This window comes from Tyto alba, unplaced genomic scaffold (genome assembly GCF_018691265.1).
Source record: "Tyto alba isolate M040663 unplaced genomic scaffold, T.alba_DEE_v4.0 Super-Scaffold_30, whole genome shotgun sequence".
Lineage (NCBI taxonomy): Eukaryota > Metazoa > Chordata > Aves > Strigiformes > Tytonidae > Tyto > Tyto alba.
Window position 1 is genome coordinate 3216406 of NW_024881305.1, and position 20123 is coordinate 3236528.

The window sequence follows — 20123 nt, forward strand, 5'->3', positions numbered from 1 at the left end:
ACAGAATGTGCCATCACTTTGACTGTCACTGCAAGGGCACAGCTGCATCTCAAATGTTCAAGCACGCAGCGATGCTGCAAAACACTTCAGGACAAGTGAGAAGTAAACAGACCAGAGAATTCAAACTGTATTTTCTTACAGTGATTTCCAGTTTGCAGTGTTTAGCAAAGAAATCTAAGCACTGAGGGGGAAAAATGTGCTCTTCGGACTTCGGGAATTTCCCACCCCTTTGTGCTGGGCAAATGATGCATATCTGATAATGTGATGTGACCTTCTGCCCAGTGCAAGCCACAGAGCCCATCTCAACAATTCCTGGGTGGCAGAGACTGAATCCCATTTTCTTGGCTGAAGAACCACCACGTCTGCCTCTTGTCCCCATGTTTTCTGAGGAGAAGGATGGGTCTCCTTGGGATAACACATCTCACTTCTGCCATCCTGACCGCAGAGTCTAGAACAGCAGGATGACCATCAGCAGCAATGGCCTTCCTTTGTCCCATCTTAGCCTGAGAGCACGTCTTTGATGGTGGGGGGTGGATAGAGGGCAGGCAGGGAGATCACGTACATTTGAGCATGGAGACACAAACAGCTCCAAGACTAACTGAAGAGCTAATCCAGAAATGTTACAGAACAGTCAGGGCTCACATGGCAGAGAGCAGTTCTGGGGCGTAGAGCCAGCTCTGAATTCATAGAATCACAGAACGGTTTGGGTTGGAAAGGACTTTAAAGATCATCCAGTCCCACACCCCAGCCCTGGGCAGGGCCCCCTTCCCCCAGCCCAGGGTGCTCCCAGCCCCGTCCAACCTGCCCTTGAACCCTTCCAGGGAGGGGGCACCCACAGCTGCTCTGGGCACCCTGGGCCAGCGCCTCACCCCCCCCCCCCCCCGCACAGGGAAGAATTTCTTCCTTAGATCTAATCTAAATCTCCCCTCTGTCAGTTCAAAACCGTTCCCCCTCATCCTATCCCCACACCCCCTGACCCAAAGTCCCTCCCCACCTTTCCTGTCCCCCCTTTAAGCCCTGGGAGGCCGCACGAAGGTCTCCCCGGAGCCTTCTCTTCTCCAGGCTGACCCCCCCCAACTCTCTCAGCCCGGCCTCCCAGGGGAGCTGCTCCAGCCCCCCCAGCATCTCCGTGGCCTCCTCTGGCCCCGCTCGAGCAGCTCCGTGTCCTTCTGCTGTTGGGGGCCCCCGAGCTGGCCCCAGCACTGCAGGGGGGTCTCCCCAGAGCGGAGCAGAGGGGGACAATCCCCTCCCTCGACCTGCTGCCCACACCTCTCTTAATGCAGCCCAGGATTCTTTCTTTGCCCGTGGCACAGAAATAGCATAACTGCCCGGAAGGGGTGACACCAAATGCATTTTTAAGGCCAAGAAGATTCTGAGATTCTTACATCTAAGTTATGAAATATCAGCCCACAGAAGCTTCTGCATTCCTAGCTCAGCGCACTCTGTGACACCCACGTGTTCCTAACTGCTAAATCAATCTAGAAGAAACTAAAGATACACTATAGGCTTTCCTGATACTTTCTCTTATCTACTAGCAGTGGTTTTATCTGTTGCAAGGACTAGGTACAATTGCAAATGGAAGAGGGGAGGAGTCAAGGCAATCTCGTCTGGAAAAAGCGATATACGGCCTAAACCACTGGGAACTGAGAAGAAAGCCTGTGCTAAGGTGCAGTAAAATTTATGAAGAGTTAAATGATGCTGTTTCTTCTGGCTGCACACTTGACCTACATCTATAAGCATCAAAGCACTACATCCTGCATGTGCTACTGAACTGTTTTGTTTTCTAGGATTTTTTTTAAAATTATGTTTCTAAAGCCGATCATATTTATCAAAAACCGTGGCTCTAATACTGTGCTGTGAAAGACAGTTCTGCCAACCTCTGCCATGCCTTGTCTTCTTCCATATGACATGGGGATGGAGAAGTGACAATTGATGGCACAATTGATAAACCTGGCTATACCACCTTGCACCTCTCAAAGATAATTTGGCTTCAAACTTCACTGGAAAGGTTGTGCTGTCCAAAACGTTGCCCATTGTTCAGCAACCTCCAAAACCCAGGAAAGGAGGAAACCAACCAACCAACCAACAGAAGAAAAGCAGTGTATAATATGGCACAGAAAACCTTGCTACAAACAGTCTCAATCCCTTCCACAGTTCCCAGTCTTGCTCCACAGCAACATAGAGCCTTGCAGATACTGTCCTGACCATCACATGAAACCACAGCTGAGATCCTACATGTCTGGTAATCCTGTGTAATAGACTGGGAATAAAACAGAGCAAATACCACAGTGGCACTCGAGTACTTCATAAATGCAGGAATAAAGGGCCTCTGTGCACATAGCTTTGAAAGCACAGCTCTAGCAAAGACCAAGCCACCAGCCCAGTATCCCCTGTATTTGTCATGCACATGTTATCAACTGGGCCAGCTGCCTGGACTGGTGGCTCAAGCCCCACACTCTTCCCTCTGCAAACAGGTCTCGTTTCCCCGTGCTGGTTCTTATCTGTATTTTCTCAGTGACAGCCATGCTGTTACTTCAGCCAACTTCTCTCATTTCTTCTCTGCTTCCTTCTCACCCTACTTTCAGAGATTCCTGAAGTTCCTCCTCAGCTGCAGTTCTTCAGGGCTCCTGTCAAATCTAGATACACTCGTGGTCTCCTTCCCCTGCATCCAAACCTGCTTCCAGAACCCCACGCCAGCTCCCCTGCTGACACCAGCTTTTATTTCCTTCAGAGGCTTCTGACTCAGTGACTCCTTCACATGGGCCCTTTGGAATTGGAACAAGTAAAGATATCATCTGATTATTTTCTCCACATAATTTTTATTATTTTCTTCCAAACAGGAGGATTAAATACTGCATTTCCTCTGGAAACCATGTAATGTACACAATTAGATGGCCTATTACTGCACAAGCTCGCACATTTTAACACATAACAATATAAAGTGTGACAAAGCAGTTGTCAGATGCAGCAGTGGATAAAAGCTTCACAGTGAAGCTAAATAAAAATAATTTTGATAAGGATTTCCACTGCTGTGGTGAGAACTCAAATCCTGTAGTGTCATATTAAGTAAGTTTGGCTTGTCACAGTTTCCCTGTTTACCAAATGGGGATAGATACCACCTTTACACCTTTATAATACTCTGAGATCACATATCTACTACAGCTGCACTGAGCAGTACTTAAAAAAAAAAAAAAAAAAAAAAAAAAAAAACCACAACCCCCAAAAGAGACAGTAAGAAGCAGCTACTTTCAAAAAAAAAAACCAGAAAGAGTTAAATGCAAATTACTGTTTGTATTTTAAAGCAATAGATGTACTTCCATTAATAATTACAGGCTGGTAAACACTACCTGGGTACCGATCTTGTTATACAGCCTTGGAGGAATTCAAACCAGATTCAAGTTCAAACACACGGCAAGCAGCTGATGCTTCAGACAGCTCGTAGGGAGCGCGCTCTGTCCCAGCTATAACAGTTTGATGTTCGGTTATAAACAATCGCCTGCAGAATCTGCCACCCCAGCACTGCAGCCATGTGCCAGCGGAGAAGAACCAAAAAGTGAAACCACCTAATCTGTTTTCTTTTCCAAGCTATATATAGGACAAAAGAGTGAAAAGCACAGATGGTGAAAGCACTGCAAGGTTTTAGGCTCTTCTGCTCTAGGAATTTAAGCTGCTAAAGCACAACAGAGGCTAAGCCTTCTAAAATACATTCATAACTCAGCTCTGTCACCAAGGGCAAAGCCCAGCTTTACAGATCACCGCAAGTGACCACTGTCATCCTATTAGACATGTGATTCATGTAATCTGAACAGTTGGTATGAAATAACTCTTTCATATTTCCCTGATCTTGCTGTCTCTTGTGACCTTTCCTTACAAATTTCCAGATAGAAAAGAAACAAAAACGCACCCCAGGCAGAAATGACTTCAAATGAAGACATAACAAGAGAAACAAGGAATTATTTCATATGCAAACTGAAAGCAGAAAATAAAGACAGATTAACGATTCAGTAGCAAAATTCTTCCAGGCAAATGAGCATAGCTGAAAAAGACCCAAAGGGAGTGTGAATCTGAGGTATTTGGGGGAAACAAAACAGAAATGAAAAAACATCATCTTTCTCAGACAACATTAAACTGTGTTCAAAATGCATTTCGGCAAAACATCCACAATACTTATGCGAGAGAGGGGCAGGATCCAACCAACCACCCCAAATGACAAAGCCCTGCTAGCAGGAAAACAGGTAGAGCTGCAGAATTTCTTGTGACTCCCTGGCTCTTCCTGGAACCACACAAAGGAGACTCAGGTGAACACTAACAACTGACCTGATCAGAAGGGAAAAAAGGGGGCACTTTGAACAGGAACATGTTGTAACAGAGCAAGGTAAGAGAGACTGAAAGGAAAAATTAAGTAAAAGCACCATCAAGAAAAGCATATTTATCTAAATAAAGAGAATTATCCCTAAGAACACATACACTCTTTCATCATGTAAAGAGCGGTACATAGGAATAAAGCCCATCTCTATTTCAGCCTCCATTAATAACTGCTCTCATCCACCTCTCCTTGTTATAAATACTTCAGTGCCTCCTGACAAGAAGACCGAATTCACAGTGAGCATGACATGCCGATTTGAGGTGGAAAGAGACAGAAAGCTTAGAGATTTGTGATGTCAGGTCTAGCAGAAATTCATTTAAATGAGCACACTGAACAGATCAAGCAGCAAGCTCTATTAGACTCCTTTTTGGTACAGTGCCTAGAAAGCTGGAGTATTGAGCAAGTAGTGACTCAGAACTGCCGCAGACAGACACTTTATTGAGGAGACTGCTCTCTTAAAGTTTGCGGGGAGTCTTTTGAGGCTCCAGAAACTCTCAGGACTTACTACCAGAGAAGCCTCAGAGAGCCAGGATTTGCAGGTGTTAACTCCTTGCTCCAGCACTGATGCCACGTAAGGCCCTCACTTCCTATCTGGGCTTCTCTACCAGTAAAAATGGAAAAGGCTTGATCATCTGCAGCTCATGAAGCACAGAGAGGAAAAGCACTGTGCAATGCTCTGACTTCACCAGTATCCTCTGAGATATGCCACCTTTATATCTCATATCATTCTGCTCTTTCAGCAGAGGGAGGACATGCCCATGGCCATCAGACAAGACAAGAACCCTTAGCTCTCACACGGCTCTTTTCTTTCAAACGGCAGGGAAACTGAGGCACCACGATTTGCCCGAGGTCAACCCCCACGTCAGCGACAGAGCCACAGCTGGAGCTGCATTTACTGACTCACAGTCTCACACACGAAGCACCAGCCGGTCTTCCTCAACACACCTTTCAGTGTCTTTAATGAACTTCATTGAAAATGACGAAACACCAACGAAAACACCAACCAAGTGCCTGAGCATGTGCTCAGCGCATCAGGTATTACAGCATTCCTTCTTGCCCTCGGGCTCGGTGCCTTCCGCTGTCCGTATTGTCCTCTTATCCCCTGAACTTTTATTCACGGTTACCAGCTCCCAGCCGAGCCGGAGCCAGCGCCAGAAGCGGCCCAGGCGCTCAGCCATCCCCAGGGCTCAGCAAAAGCAGCCCCCCAGCACCACCAGCCACCCCCCAGCCGCCTGTTTCCCGGCACTGAAGCAAAACCGGCAGCGGCGAGGGCCGAGGCCGGGCTGGAAACCTCCACCGCAGCTCCCGCACACCGCGGGGGTCTGAGGGGGCTGAACCCCCCACACACACACAGGACGCGGCCCTGAGGGGAGGGAGGCTGGGCCCGCTCCCTCCGATCCCCCCTCAGACCCCCGCTCCCACCCCCAGCCCCAGGGCGGCCCCTCAGAGCCGGGCCCTCCCGCACCGCCCTGCCTCAGGCCCGCGCCCTCCCTCACCCGCAGCCCCCCGGGGTGAGGAGGAGGAGGAGGAGGAGGAGGAGGAGGAGGAGGAAGGACCGGCCGCGGGTGCCCTCACCGGGAGAGGTGCTTCAGGATCTGCTTCTTGATGATGCCGGCCATGCCGCGGGGCTCAGGGCCGCGGGCGGCGGGACCCCATCGCGGCGCCGCCGCCGCCTCCCGCCCCGCCCCGCCCCGCCGCCGCCTCCCGCCGGCCCCCGCGCGCCGCCACCGCCCCGCCGCGCCCCCTGGCGGCCCGCGCTGCGCTCCACGCGTGGGCGCGACCCCACGGGACACCCGGTCCGTGCCGTTCGTGTGTCCCTCCCCCCCCAAACCCCGGGCAGGGGCTAAAAGCAACGACAGCAAAGGGGCAGCGGCGGTGCCGGCGGGCTCGGGCAGGTTTAACGAGCCGCTTTCAAAGCGTTGATGATTCACGCGCGTGGAGCCGCCGAGACACAAAGCTGCGTCGCACCTTCTTCATCCAGCTCCCTTCCTAAAACCACCCCGCGTCAGCGAAAAATACTTTTTTTTTTTTTAAAAAAGAGGCGCTCGCACTGCAAAAATAAAATACCTAACATAAAACAGCGTGACCAGGGAGGCTGCTTGGAAGAAAACAAAATTAATCTTTGTTTCCAGCAGTTTCTGTGTGACTTAGTTCATTTGTGACTCGATGGACAACACCGAATCGGGCCATTTCACGCGCTGTGGGGGACTTCAACTGGGATTACAAGGGAGTGCTTTGCTTCCGAAGGCCATGCTCAGCAAAGGGAGCCCCAGATAAAGGGTTTCACTGTTGTGCCAGCCCAGCCTACCCCCCGCAGCCTTACAGGGATCAGTCACGCCTTTAACAGCCCCACAACAAGAAACCCACGTGCTTTGTACTTTACCAAGCACATTCTGCTTTAATCTGACAGTTGGCTGCGGAACTCAAGTGGCATACATGCAAGCTTTGAACTTTTATCAAAGCCCAGTGCTGACCATCACTAAGTCCCACCTATTTTTTTCCCCAGGAGAAAATCATTAATACACATTGACGATGCGTGTTGTATGGTTGATGTCAAACCAATCCAGCTTCAGCGTAAAGCTGAAAGATGCTCAGATTATTCATCAGGGAGATGCATTCCACCTTCCAAGATACACACTAGTGCAATCATCTCTGCTCCTCGTGGCCCACGCGGTGTCCAACATGGGTGACGAGGCTGCGCTACGACCCCTTTGCTGTCCCACAGGGGAAACTCGAGAGCAGCAGAACCCCCCACACCGGTGTGGCAGCACCTCTGCACCAGTCCAGCCCCAGTGCTCCGTGCTGCAGCTGCCGACCCCAGTACGGTTTATTATAGAAACTTTTAACTAGCTTCTCCAACTTTTGGCTCATCTCATTGTTTGCTGAACACAGCTATTAAATATTTGATGTCTCAACTAGACCACGTTCTGTACAGGGGACCGTTGAAAGCACACCAACTCCTAAAAATATGAACTCCTCTAAATTATTGGCCTGTCCTGTCCCATAGCAGACAGGAACTTGGAAAAGCAGCCCTCGCATTTCTGCTAAGCAAACACTTTCTTGTAAGATGCAAATGACTCCCACGCTTTCGTACTAGATGGAAATATGTCAAGAATGAGTCGGACACTTCTGCAGACTGAAATGGATGACAACCGACATGCAGTCCCTTCTGCGAACAGAATAAATTCTTTTAATTCAATTGGAATTGTGCACCTACAATATGTACGGCTCATCAAAAGCAAAATCCTTTTAATAAACTAAAGGGCTTGGGATATGTTTTCAGCAACACATCCCTCTATGCTCAGAAGGGAACTGAGCGTTAATAACTACTGACTCAACAACTCCAATAACATAATTATACGTGTCCACACAAACACCTCAGTAGCAGTAGAAAAGCAGAAATCTGTTTGGCAGCATCAAAACAATTACTACAAGTAGCCTCTTAACAGCATCTCCTCGCTTCCCTCAGTGGACAATCAACATTTTTTTAAATTCATCCTATTTTGTGCTCGTGAAGTAATTTAATGTTGCAATCCCCTCAGCTGAAGATAGCACTGAAGTCTGTTCTGATGTCACTTTTTCTGATTTTTATTAAAAACACACATACTTGTCTTGAAACGAATTCAAAATGCAGACAGTAATACACCTCAAGGGGTGTTACATGAAAAAAAGAGACTACCTAAGGACTACGGAGAAAAAAAAAAAAACATGCTGAAAAATTCTGTGCAAGACAGAGAGGGAACAAAGAAAACTGACATCTCTTTCTGCCAGGCAGAAAAGCCACACGCAGAGTAAGGCTCAGATTCTCCATATGTAAATCAGCATCAATGTTTTATTGTTGTGTTTTACGATTCAATGGGGAGGTGGGGAACAAACAAACAACAACAAAAAACCAAAACCCCCGGACCAGGTACAAAAGCATCAGTCCAGTGTGCATCTAGGTCAGACTGTCTGCAGTCTGAAGTAACAGCTGATCTCTTCTACACACTGTTTTAATACAAAATCCTAAGGACATAGGTCTATGGCATTTTATCACATGGAAGATTGTAATATGAAAAAAAAAAAAAGGTAGCTCCTTTTCCACCTTTATCTGTCTGGACGGGTCATTCCCGGCCTGGTTGGCACCATCATGGGTCTGGAGGGTGGTCTCATCATCGGGGGCCCTGGCATCATCGGCATGTGTCCTCCCATCGGCGGCCGCATCCCCGGAGCTACAAGGGGAAAGAGGGGATGTTAGAGAAGAGCTCTTGGGAGCAGCAACTGCCGAGTCACATCGATACAGTGTGCAGGCTCTGCCCCCATCCCTCCAGGGACCTTTCATTTTACAAGTGTGTAAGTTTTGATCTGGAAGCTGACAGAGATGGATTACATTTCCCTGTAGGGTATTAGCAATTAATAGAGGAAGAACCAAGGCTCCCAGGTTATACACCTGCTTTTGACAATATTCACTGATAAATTCTTTTCAGCCACACAAGAGACACTAGCTTAATCACCGAATTGGAAAGTTCATTTGGAAAAGGGTGATGCAAAGTCCTCCAGTGTGTAAAAAAAAAAAACCAAAAACAAAACAAAACAAAAAGCAACAAAAAAAAATGCACCTCTTACAGCTGGGTAACAGTTTTATGAAAAAAAGCAGGTGCTCTACTAAAAAGCACTGAAATCATGGTTTCCATCCAACTTCTCCATTTATTTTCAGGCAGCCATTATACTGCCTAGTACTGCATATCATGCACTTATTTTGCGTGTTTAAAACACACTTAAAGAACAGTTTCTACCAGCAAGACAATAATTGCAAAGACACTTCACTACTTTTAGTGCGCATGCGTGTATTCCTTTAGATTTGTTCCAGTAACTGCTTCAGTAAGATGTCCTCTGAGAATTCTTCAAATGCCAGTAAGCTCAAAAGTGGAATGGGCTGAAGACATTTTAGTTTGCCTTTACAGTTCTGAAAAAAAGCTTTTTAAGGCACATAATTTCTCTGGAACACATTATCTTGAAACATTTTAAACAACAGAATTCATCTAGTGCTGAAAAGTATCCCTTGTGCAAAAAACATAAGCACTACGAACACAGAATTCCTTAACAATTATGGATTGTACTGCTAAGGGTAGAGGTAGAAAAGCTACAGTTTACCAGAGTGATAATTACAACTGTACAGATGGACTAGTAACTCTCAACAAATAGTAAAAGAACTTTAATTACCATTTTAAAGACTGTTTTATGTCTCACCATGCAGAGGATAATGGATCAACAAACGTGTGTATGCAGTATATGCAAACTGAAATACTTCCACAGCTTGACACTCGGGGCTGTCCATCCAAGCTGTGTCTAATACAACGTCTGAAGTGACGCGAGCTATCAACTAGAGCACATCCCTACAGCCAGCACCCAAGAACTGCAGCTGCTTCCCATTTTCCACCGTGCTCCTTTCACAGCTCTCTCGCCCAACGAGACAGAAAATACAGTCCAAGCACCCTGCAAACCAGACCACGCAGTACAGCAGTTAGAGATTTACCAATTTCCAGACTTACCGGGTCCAACCGGCATCATTCCTGGTGGGGGTGGGCCCATCATTGGCATCATTGGCGGGCCGCCCATGTGAGGGGCCGGCATCATGCCGGGCCGCGGGGGGCCAGCTGAACACATACACAGATTGGTTATGCATCTGGCTGCTTTCACATTCATCAACAACGTGCAATGCAAAATAGTTACTCAACTTTACAGGAAGTTTTAGTAATAAAGATGTCTTATCGTTTTACGACTGCCTGACATAATTTTCAGTTTCAGCTCTGACTTCAGGTGCCAAAAAGGGAATATTCTAGCTGTTATTTCCAACTTTGCATTCCTAATGCGGATGACTGTCGGTTCCGACAGCACTACGCTAAGCAGAAAAGGTTCTCAGCTGTTTGCCAGCTCAAGTGCAAAAAAAGGTTATCAATCCTATTTAAAAATAAAAAAAAACCAAAACAACAACAACAAAAAAAACAACAACAACAAAACAAACCAAAAACCCCACACTGGAAGTTTAATGAAGTTATCTACATGGCAGCTACCAAGTAATAAGAAGGCACACCCTTCTATTAACATACTCAGTATTACTAAAACAAGGCAAACTAAAGATTAAAATAATTGCTGAAACACTTTTCCAAAGCATTCTCTTACATTTTGGTATTCACAAGGTCAAAACACCTGAGCTTGATTTCAAGCTAAAAGGACTTCTCTTTACAAGTCCAGGAAACATGCAACACAGCCCGAGGGCTGCCATCCCAGTCAATAGGGTCCAGTTCAGACTTACGGATGCTGGGAGGAGGTGGTATCATGGCTCCTGCGGGAGGTGGTGCCGAGAACGGTGTAGGTGGGATTTTCCCTTGCTGAAATGCAGCCGCTACATTGGGGGGGAAAAGAAAAAAAAAAAAGGAAAGAAAGAATCCCAGGAGAAAAACCAGTTACTAGGCTGAGGAAGCTCCTGCGTCAATCTTCCTTCTCATGCCACGCGGTCAGAGCATACGTCACGTCACGTCATGTCATGCTGCGTGCTCAGTTGTTCTAACTCTGGAACAAATCCCTGGTTTATGCTGCTTGTCCTGGCGGAAGGACCTGATATTCTTGGAGACAGTTATTACAGTAATTACTCCAGCTGAGACTAGATAGCTCCTTGATGAATTTCACACACCTAACAGGAAGGTGGATGGTGGAGAAAATACATCACGTGATTTTCAGCTGCAACTTTCACCTGGGATCATTAGGTAAAGACATGCATCTTGAAAATGGTAATAAGACAATGACTTAGGTAGGTGACAAAAAGCATGAAAAACATGTGAAAGGGAAGAGAAGAAATTCAAAAGACTGGTATCAACTAGAAGGAAGGCAAAAGACATGAAAGTTGGAAGCATCACGAGGAAAATGGACACAAGGAAATGGAATGAAGCTGTGTCGGGGAAGTCCAGACTGGACATTAGGAAAAGGATCTTCACTGAGGGGGAGTTTGGTCACTGGAACAGGCTTCCCCAGGGAAGCGGGCACAGCACTGAGCCTAGCAGACATCACTGGAGCTCTGAGTCATATGGTTTAGCTTTAGGCAGCCCTGCAAGGAGCAGGGAGTTGGACTCAAAGATCCTTATGGGTCCCCTCCAACTTGAGATATCCTATGATCTAAAGAAAGTTGCCATGCAGGTAATCTCGCATTTGTATTCCTTTTCTCAGAGAAAAGAACCATTATTCAGGACAAGGGAGAGGAAAAGAACCCTACAAACTGATAGGGGAAACACTTCAGCACTTTATTCAAGCCTTCAATAGCAAGAGAGGAATAATAAAAAAAAAAAAAAAAGAAAAAAAAATCAACATCCTAGGGAACTGAGGACAAACAGCTATGGCATTTTTTAAAAAATGTAAAAATCCATGCATTTTCACATACATTTTTCCTATCTTTTGGATTTCTTATTCATGCTCTTTACATAAACGTGCTACTACCAAAAAGCAAAAATGGGTTATGTGACCTTGCACGATGTCACCAGCAGTGCTAAAGGTGGTGGCTTCCACAACCTTCTCAACCCCTGCAGCGCAATGCCTGCTTGCAATGACCCCATGGGCAGGGCCCTCGGTCTCTTACAGGGAAGCCCACGCTCTGACAAGTTCAAGATTCAGATTCTAAGCAAAGTTTTCACTCATAAGTCACAGAGCACAGACTCAGCAGGGAAGTGAGGGAGAATCAGCACGAAAAAAAAAGCAGCTAGAGGAAAGACAAGGGAAGTAACAGGAGAGCAATCCAGGGTCACAGAAGGATTAACCTTACTTGTTTTGTCAATCAGGCTCTGAGCTTGTTCCTCCATCCATTTTTGATAGTAGTCTTTCACATTCTCTTTGTGTTTTCGGCCACTACAGTGGGTTTTTCTCACGGACGGCTGAGAAAGATCACGTAAACCCAAAGCTTAGATAACATCACCTAACCCTAAAGTTTCCTGGAACTGTTGTATCATTTGAAACACATATAATTTAGCAGTAATAAACCAGCTCGGTTTCTGTGCCTAGTCAGAGAATGGATGATGTGCAAAACCTCTGTGTATAATACTTATGTATAAGTATTTGTATATGCATAATACTTATGTATAAGTATTAAGACTTCAGTTTAAGTAGAAGAGGTTGCCCTAACACCCAGGCAGCTGCCTCCTACTAACTTGCAGGCAGCCCACTGTGTTGGCTGCCCCTGAACGCTGCTCACACTTGATGTTCTTGTCCTTTTTGGCTAAGAAGTAGGAAAGACCAAGGACGTACACACTACCTCTGGCAACCTGGTTTTAGCCTACATCCGTTTTAATCTGATGCTCTTGATACAACAGAGAGAGATTAAAGCGGAGGATTCAGTACTTACGGAATCATGGGTGAGGTACGTGTCGCAGTAATCGCAATAAAACCTGAAGAGGGAAAAACTCTTATTAAGAAAACTCTTCTTGAGAAATTTATTAAGAAACCGCTTTGTACTGCGAGCGTTAGACCGCGACCCGTCACAGCGGCTGCAGGGTCGTGCCCGGGGGAGGCGGGGGGAAGAGGCTGACACAGGCACCCCGAGCCCCCCCCACATCCCCTCCGCCGATGCAGCCGGGGTCACCGACCCCCTCCTCGGCCCCCCCAAACCCTCCCGGACAGTCCCGGCCCCCCCCGGCCGCGCTCACTTGGGCATGGTGCTGCCCGCCGCCGGCGCCGCCCGGAAGTGACGCGCTCCCTTCGCGACGCTCTCTCCGCTGCCGGGCTCGACGGCGACCCGCGAGGGACAGGAAGAGGCCGAGGAGCAGCTTCGCTTTTCCCGCCTCGTAGGCGGGGCTTCCGCCGCGCCCCCGGTCACGCCACGCTTTGCCCACGTACGAGCTACGTCAGAGCTGGGCACCGGGATCACGGGCGGCACCGTGTCCCCACCCCCCGCACCCCGGTGAGGCCCGTTGGGTCCCGCCGCGGCGGGGGGGCGCGCCGGGATTGCGCTTGGGAAAGGAAAAATCCTCACGTGACGCAGCAGGTTGGCGTTAAAAAAAAACAAAGTTTTATTGACATTATAAAATTAACGGACAGAAGGCGTCGTGTGTCCGCCCCCGGTGCCGGCGGGTCACGAGTGGCTGAAAACTGCGGGAAAACCGTCATTTTGGGGGAAAAACAAAACAAAACAAAACAAAACAAAACAAAACAAAACAAAAACAAACGCTCGGCGAGGCGCCGAGCCTGCGCTAGCACCCCCACCCAGCAGGCCTTGCGCCCCCTCATTTGCATAGAGCCGTCTGAGGTCACAGCTCGCCCCGCCCATTTCTAATTTGCATACATAAACACCCGCGCTCACCGCCCGCACCGCCTCCATATATGGAAGGGCGCGGCTGGGGGGGGGGCTATGCAAATTTTTCCCCTCCCTTCCGTGACGCAACACCCGCGTATGCAAAACTCTCATTTACATATCCCGCCCCCCTTCGCTGCTCTCCTGCCACCGGGGGCGGATCGCGCCGCCGACGCTCCACCCTTTTTTTTTAATTTTTTTTTTAATTTTTTTTTTTTTCCTTTCCCCCCCCCCCCCCCCCCCTCCCTCTTCCTCCCTCACGCCGCGCGTGGGGTGACGCCAGACGCGGTGGCGTCACAGGCCGCGTGCCCCCTCGCGCGAGGCGGGGCGGCGCTTGCGCAGTGCCGGGCAGCGGCTGGCGTCGCCCGCGCCCCCTCCCCTCCCCCCCGCCCCCCGCCGTGCCCGCGCTCCCCCCTCGCCCCCCCCCCCCCCCCCCCCCCACATGCGGCGCTGAGGCGGCGGCGGCGGCAGCGGGGCGGCCCCGGGGCGGCGGGGAACCGCCGGGCGCCATGGAGGGCATGGACGTGGACCTGGACGCGGAGCTGATGCAGAAGTTCAGCTGCCTGGGCACCACCGACAAGGACGTGCTGATCGGCGAGTTCCAGCGGCTCCTCGGCTTCCAGCTCAGCCCCGCGGGCTGCGCCTTCTTCCTCGACATGACCAACTGGTGCGGGGGGGCCGGGGCCTCGGAGGGGAGCGGCGAGAGGCCGCCGGCCCTGGGGCGGCGGAGGGGAAGGGCGGGAGGCCGCCCGGTGCTGCGGGGCCGCGTCCCGGGCCGGGCCGGGCCGGGCCGGCCGCCTCCCCCCCGCCCTCCGCCGCCTCAGGGGGTGGCAGGCCCGTCCCGCCGCCCGCGGGCCCCGCCGGAGGGGGGGGGGGGGGGGAATGGGGATGAGGGGGAGCTGCCGTGAGGAGGAGGAGGAGGAGGAGGAGGGGAGGCGGTGTTTGTTGCGGGGCCCCCCCCTTGTCCCCTCCCCTCCCGCCGTGGCGGGGCGAGCGGCCGGTGGGGTGTGCGGTGGGGAGGGAGCGATCATGGCAGCGCGGGGGGAGGAGAGGAGCGGGACGGGGCTGCGGAGGGGCTCGGTGGGCTTCGCCGCCCGGCTCCAGCTCTCGGGAGTTGTGATTTTTTTTTTTTTTTTTTTTTTTTTTTTGCCTGTTCGTGGAGCTCGTCGGTTCAAAGGGCTGCGAAGCTGTTAAAGAGTGACTAATTGATAGGAGGAGGGGGGGGCATGTGATCCAGTGGACCCGGGAGCTCTCAAAGGGCGCTTTCCCTGCGGAACGGGAGGATGAGCGGAATTCAGGAATGGTTTATGGTGCCCTGGACCCTAAAGCAGGCTTCGGAAGGAGGGAGAATTGTGGTAGAAAGGCCGTATGGAAGTCTTAAAGCTACTGTGGTGTCCACGTGAAAGTTACCTTGGTGTTTAGCAGAAACTTAGCATCTGCTGGCTAACTAGGGGTGTCTCTCTAAATACTCTGGTTTTCGACGTGTATTTTGGCTTTATAAAGGCTTTGCGTCACTGCCTTAGGAAAAATGCAGGTACAGGTTATCAGGGAGGATGCACCTGGAGAAAACTGTGGAAGATATGCAATGTAATGATGAAAAACAGAAACCAGGAGTGTTAGTGGTACAGAGAGCCCAGTGACTGAAAGAAAGCTGTGAAAATGCTGCTGTCTGAATTGTGGGGTTTGACTCGTCATTACCACTTGCCTCTTTTAAACTACTTCTGACAGTTTTGCTGTTATTGTAGGGCAGTAGCCACAATGTGACCCTCTCGTTAGGTTTGCAACTCTTCACTGGGATGGATGCAGGAGAATGAAGTGTTTTCTGTTTCAGAGATTGTTGGAAGATTACTTAGCGAAGTTGTAGGTACTACAGCATCAAATCCAGAAACCTCAGGTTTGAAACCTGAAATCCAAGTGAAGGCCTTGATATCAACAGTTGGGAAAAAAGCTTGTGTGGAACTGTTGAACTAAGAAACAGTAATAAGACAATTTTGTCACCTTTTTGGTTTCATTTCCCCCTTTCTACAGCTCTACATTGAATTATATTGGCAAATTGCATCTGCAGAGGGAGTGAGGGAATAGCAAATAATGCCATGTGCTTTGTAAGCTGATACAATGTGAAAGAAGGTCTTTCTTGAGGAGTTTGGGAGTTTGCTTTGGAGAAGTGTTTCACAGCAGAAGATACTTTCCCACTTTATTCACATGTTGATAATATGAATAAAACTACTGACACTGCAGTGTAATACCGATGGGTTTTTTTCTGTGATGTTCCCTGGGAGAGCAGAAAGCTTAGCAGAGCTCAACCTGAAAGTTACTCGTGAAGATACTATGTATAACCACAGTATTCCTGGTTTGTGCTGAAGAAGCTTTCTTTTTCAGGAGTATTTAATTTCTTTTCGAAGTAACAGTATCTCAAATACAACCTTATAATCAATTGCTTTTTTAAAGGAAATCTTTTAATTACAATGGAAGAAAATCTTAAGTGATTGAAATAGCTTTAATTGCCCACTACAGTGGCTAGTTTGGTTCTGAAAACATGTTTTCAAATTTTGAGTATTAGTTAATAAGTCTTGTAGATGGATGGGGCTGTGTAAAAGGGAAATCTGTTAAGTTGGTGTAATGTATACAAGAGTATGTGAAAATTAGCACAGGCTGTAGTGTGATTACTCTTAAGAGTGGGCCTGAAGCCTGTGAGGGTTCACCCTTCGGCAGCCAGGACCTGTTAGGTATGCTGACAGGTGCTGCTCGTTTTTCTCGTGTGTTCTTGCCAGGGTGCTGCTTTCCTGCCCCGTGGTATGATTTGTTGTGCCTGGTTTTGTACAGTTTGCAGTTCTGCTGCTGTGTTTTTGTCCCATTCCCCAGCTTTCACCTCTTCTTAGCATGGCCTTTGGGCTATCGACCTGAATATACTAACCCTGCTTTCCCTCCTTATAAAATGCTGCAATCAAGGTACATTTTCCTCTTTGGGAAACACCTTTCCTTTGTTATGTTGAGGGACCCTGTGTAATCCACGCCGCCCCAGGTGATGTTAGGCAGTAAGCTTGTTTTTAGGGTCAGAATCTTCTATCATTAGTCTGTCCTGCAAATAATTTATCTGGATGACACTATCAAAACACTTTTCCCTTCGTTAAAGGTATGGTGCTTTTCTGCAGTGATGATCCCTTCACCCTCTGCATCAGGATTAATGTTCATCTGCAGGAAATGGTGAGGGAGTTCACAGCAGGGGTGAGAGAAGTGCACTCACTTGGTAGCCTGGGTTCTTATAAGCGATGTCCATGTATGGGTTAATTAACAAAGGCATAAATAATTTTCACTAGAACTTTTTTCACAAGTGTGGCAAGCTGCTCTTTGGCAATAATTATGTGATGGCCAGACCTGGAGTTACTTCCCTGTTGTATGACTTTAACAAGTTGTGTAGTAATTAATCTGAGATTTATTGCATTTTGACAGAATATTTCCAATAGTACTGTTATTAATTGTATTTGTTGTATTTAAAGTGAATTTGCAGTTCTGCTGAAATAGGGAAGTTAATTTAAAATAGCTTGTTCAGCCAATTTGGGGAAGAAAATTAGGGGTTGACTGGAGCAATATGGATACTTGTAAATAGCCTTTAAAAGTCTGTCCACTTCCCTCCAGTTCACCTGGAGTTGCTCAATGTGTTTCAGAGTTTTGGCAGACTTGGGACAGTACTAAAAAAGCTGCCAGCTGGTTTTATTAACAATATTGCAAAAATGCTTCAGGTAGAACATATATATGCATTCTAAGTTTCTGAGGCTGTTTCTTGATCTTCAAGAAATACAAGTTAGGCACTTTGAGTTGTCTTTTCCCTCTTATTTATTAAACACTTTCCTAGAGTTCTGCCTCTTTTTAATTACACATTGAGTTCTGTTTGTGGGCTGTTCCAACTTCTTCGCTTTCTGCTACATAAATCTCACTTTGCCCTTTTTGAGAGTCCCGGCTGTACGTTCTTTAAAGGCGGTAGGTACACATTGTTCCTCTTTATTATCTACTTATTTATTTTTCATTAGAAGTTATGAGGCTTTAGAGTGAGAGGTTGAGCTTTTGCTTTTGTCTTTAGGCCAAAAGCGAACTTCTCCAAAAGATGTTTTGGCACCGAACCATTTCTTCCTCGGGAGTAAAACCCAAGCATCGTCGTTGGGAGGGAATTTTGCTGCCATTGCATCTAGGATAAAAATCCACCCTCCATTAAATGGCATGCTTAACTCCCGCGGCTCCCTTCCCCCCTCCAGATGTTATGCAATGCAGGGCCGGCTGCCTGCACACCCGGGCACATCCAGCACCGCAGCTCTGAGGGAGGGGGCTCTTAGGAGTGATTTTTGTGGTAAAGTTAAGTTCCAGGTGTTGACTGCAGCTCTTCAGTGTTATGTGATAGTATAGCCAGGAACATGTCTGAACTTGTCTAGACTCAGTCTACCTACATAAGAAACTCCTTTTGAAAACCTTTTGTGCTCATGCTTTAGAAACAGGGTTTGTGTAGGTCAGATAGTTGGTGCTGAATGAGTGTGTGCTGAAATACCTACTCACAGTCTTCCAAACACGAGAGCACTTGTAGGACTCCGGGTAGAAGGTCCCCGGGCAGATTGGACTTGCAAAACAAAAGTTCTTAAGCATCAGCCTAGCCCTGACTAGTTTTCAGCAATATGGATTAGTGTAAGTATAAGAGCAGAAGAAACTTCGTACAGAATGTGCATTTCATTTTCTGTTGACACTCAGTTAAGTCCTATTTCGTAAAAGTCATTAGATTCCTCTAAAGCTGGTATGGAAATAGTTTTGTGAGAGGGAAGAGGAATTTTTTTTAATTGGAGAGTATACCAACTTTGAGGGCCAGAGGCTGCTGCGTAAGGCTTGGAGCTTCTTTAAATCTGTGAGAAAGTGAATTAATTTGATTTGAAGTAGCTAGTGGTGCTGGATTTAAAACCCATATTTCAACACTGTTGGCAGATTCCTAATCTGGAAGACTTCAATGTATGAATATTTCAGTAATTTACATGTAATATTTCTTTACATTCTCTTTTTAGCTTTTGTTTAGAAGGTTGAATTTTTATTAGTCTAGTAGGTGTGATATTTAATTGAAATGCGTCAGATAATGATGGTTTCCATTGTGTATGTGGAAAAATGATTTATTGTTGTGAACTCTAGTCTTTTTTGATCTAGCTTTCTGGTGAAAAAGGTCTTTTTGAGGTCATAACTTGTAAGGTAGTCAGATCTCTTCTGGGGGTCCTCAAATTTTTTCATATGCTTAGAAGAATTTGTCACTGTATCATGGTTTTACTAGTACTCTAAAGATGATGTTTTGCATTAAACTATTTATAAGTTTGTCTCTGAAAATACTATAGAAATATGCTGTAAAACCTCTTTCTGTGTTGTCTAAGATATAGGGCATTTCTGTATATATGAGTGTGAGGGGAGCCAAGGTGAGGTAGGGATTAGCTAGTGGTGATAACGATTTTTACAACAGAAATCTGAAATTTTCCAGCATGCAAGGAAAATGCATCTAACATTTTTGTGCAAGCGTTTTATTGGTCTTGGAAAAGAGACAGAATATTGGCTTTTAACAAAATTAAAATTGCCTTATAAATGCACGTTTGTATCCCTGTAGGTTGACTGTTTAAATTCTTTGTATCATATGAACCACCTATATTGCCCAGAAGTGGATGTACTTGATTGGGAGTCTAAAGACGTGTTTTAGCTAATAGGTTTTTTTAATTGCTTTTACTATGAATTTGTATGAGTGTTTAATTTTTGCTTTCTAGCAAATATGATAGGGTGCTACTTTAAGTAAAACTGGGATCTGTGGGTGAAAGCATATCTATTTACACTTGAAATTAGTATTGGAGTATAGGTACTATTCAGAGAAATACCTAAAGTATATTTAGGTAAGACATCGGGACATACAGAATTTAACATAACAGACTCAAATTGAGAGGATTCACTCACACATGATGCATTTCCCACAGTGGGTAACACTAGTACTGCTGCTCTTGATTTCTGATCTTGCAGGTGTTTGCAGAACTGCCATTAAAAAAAAAAAAAACCCACACCAAAAAAAACCCACCAAACCCTCCCCAAAACCCCAAAACTATCCTTGCAGCAGGAGGAAGAAGCCTGACTGAAGTGTGAACAGATCAATTTGCTTTGCTCGGCTCTTTGAAGGTGATGTTGATGTCCAGTAAACTAAATGACTGCTATCGGAGAGCTCTGATTGGCAATACATGATCTGTCTTCCTACATTGACTGAGTTTTCCTCTTTTTCTGCACATGTGAGAAGTCAAAGGGAAGGTAGGCTAAGACAACAAGTGGTAGGATTTTCTCTTTTCCTGAACTAATGAAAATAAACCCTTCTTTCATGTTCATATTGACATTGCTGAATTTGTCACAAAGATTATTCTGCCGCTGCAGCTGGGGAGTTGTGGTAGGTGTGCT

The 20123-nt window shown here is 47.0% G+C and overlaps 3 protein-coding genes across 3 annotated transcripts in view; 1 reads left to right on the forward strand and 2 right to left on the reverse strand.

Annotated features, from left to right (window-relative positions):
* The window catches only part of UHRF1BP1 (UHRF1 binding protein 1), a 36008-nt gene extending 29957 nt beyond the window's left edge, over nucleotides 1-6051 (reverse strand). The window contains exon 1 of the mRNA XM_042799959.1: nucleotides 5942-6051. Coding sequence (XP_042655893.1) covers nucleotides 5942-5985 — 44 coding nt within the window. The 5' untranslated portion in view covers nucleotides 5986-6051. The remainder of the gene's footprint in view (nucleotides 1-5941) is intronic.
* A 2129-nt stretch (nucleotides 6052-8180) lies between these two features.
* Nucleotides 8181-13331, reverse strand: SNRPC (small nuclear ribonucleoprotein polypeptide C). The gene is made up of 6 exons (XM_033009617.2): nucleotides 13036-13331; nucleotides 12735-12777; nucleotides 12159-12267; nucleotides 10662-10751; nucleotides 9898-10002; nucleotides 8181-8577 (listed from the first exon to the last, which is right to left on the reverse strand). Exons 1-6 carry the CDS (start codon nucleotides 13041-13043, stop codon nucleotides 8453-8455), a joined length of 480 nt encoding a protein of 159 aa, XP_032865508.1. The 5' UTR covers nucleotides 13044-13331; the 3' UTR covers nucleotides 8181-8452.
* A 768-nt stretch (nucleotides 13332-14099) lies between these two features.
* The window catches only part of ILRUN (inflammation and lipid regulator with UBA-like and NBR1-like domains), a 33933-nt gene continuing 27909 nt past the window's right edge, over nucleotides 14100-20123 (forward strand). The window contains exon 1 of the mRNA XM_033009343.2: nucleotides 14100-14346. Within this exon, the coding sequence (XP_032865234.2) occupies nucleotides 14189-14346 (158 nt within the window). The 5' untranslated portion in view covers nucleotides 14100-14188. The remainder of the gene's footprint in view (nucleotides 14347-20123) is intronic.

Excerpts from the sequence above, each read along its gene's own strand:
- SNRPC (XM_033009617.2), bottom strand. Across the intron at positions 10,752-12,158 it reads GAGCCTGATTGACAAAACAA|CGGCTGCATTTCAGCAAGGG; the intron begins GTAAGGTTAATC and ends CCCCCAATGTAG. Across the intron at positions 10,003-10,661 it reads ACCACCTCCTCCCAGCATCC|CTGGCCCCCCGCGGCCCGGC; the intron begins GTAAGTCTGAAC and ends GTATGTGTTCAG.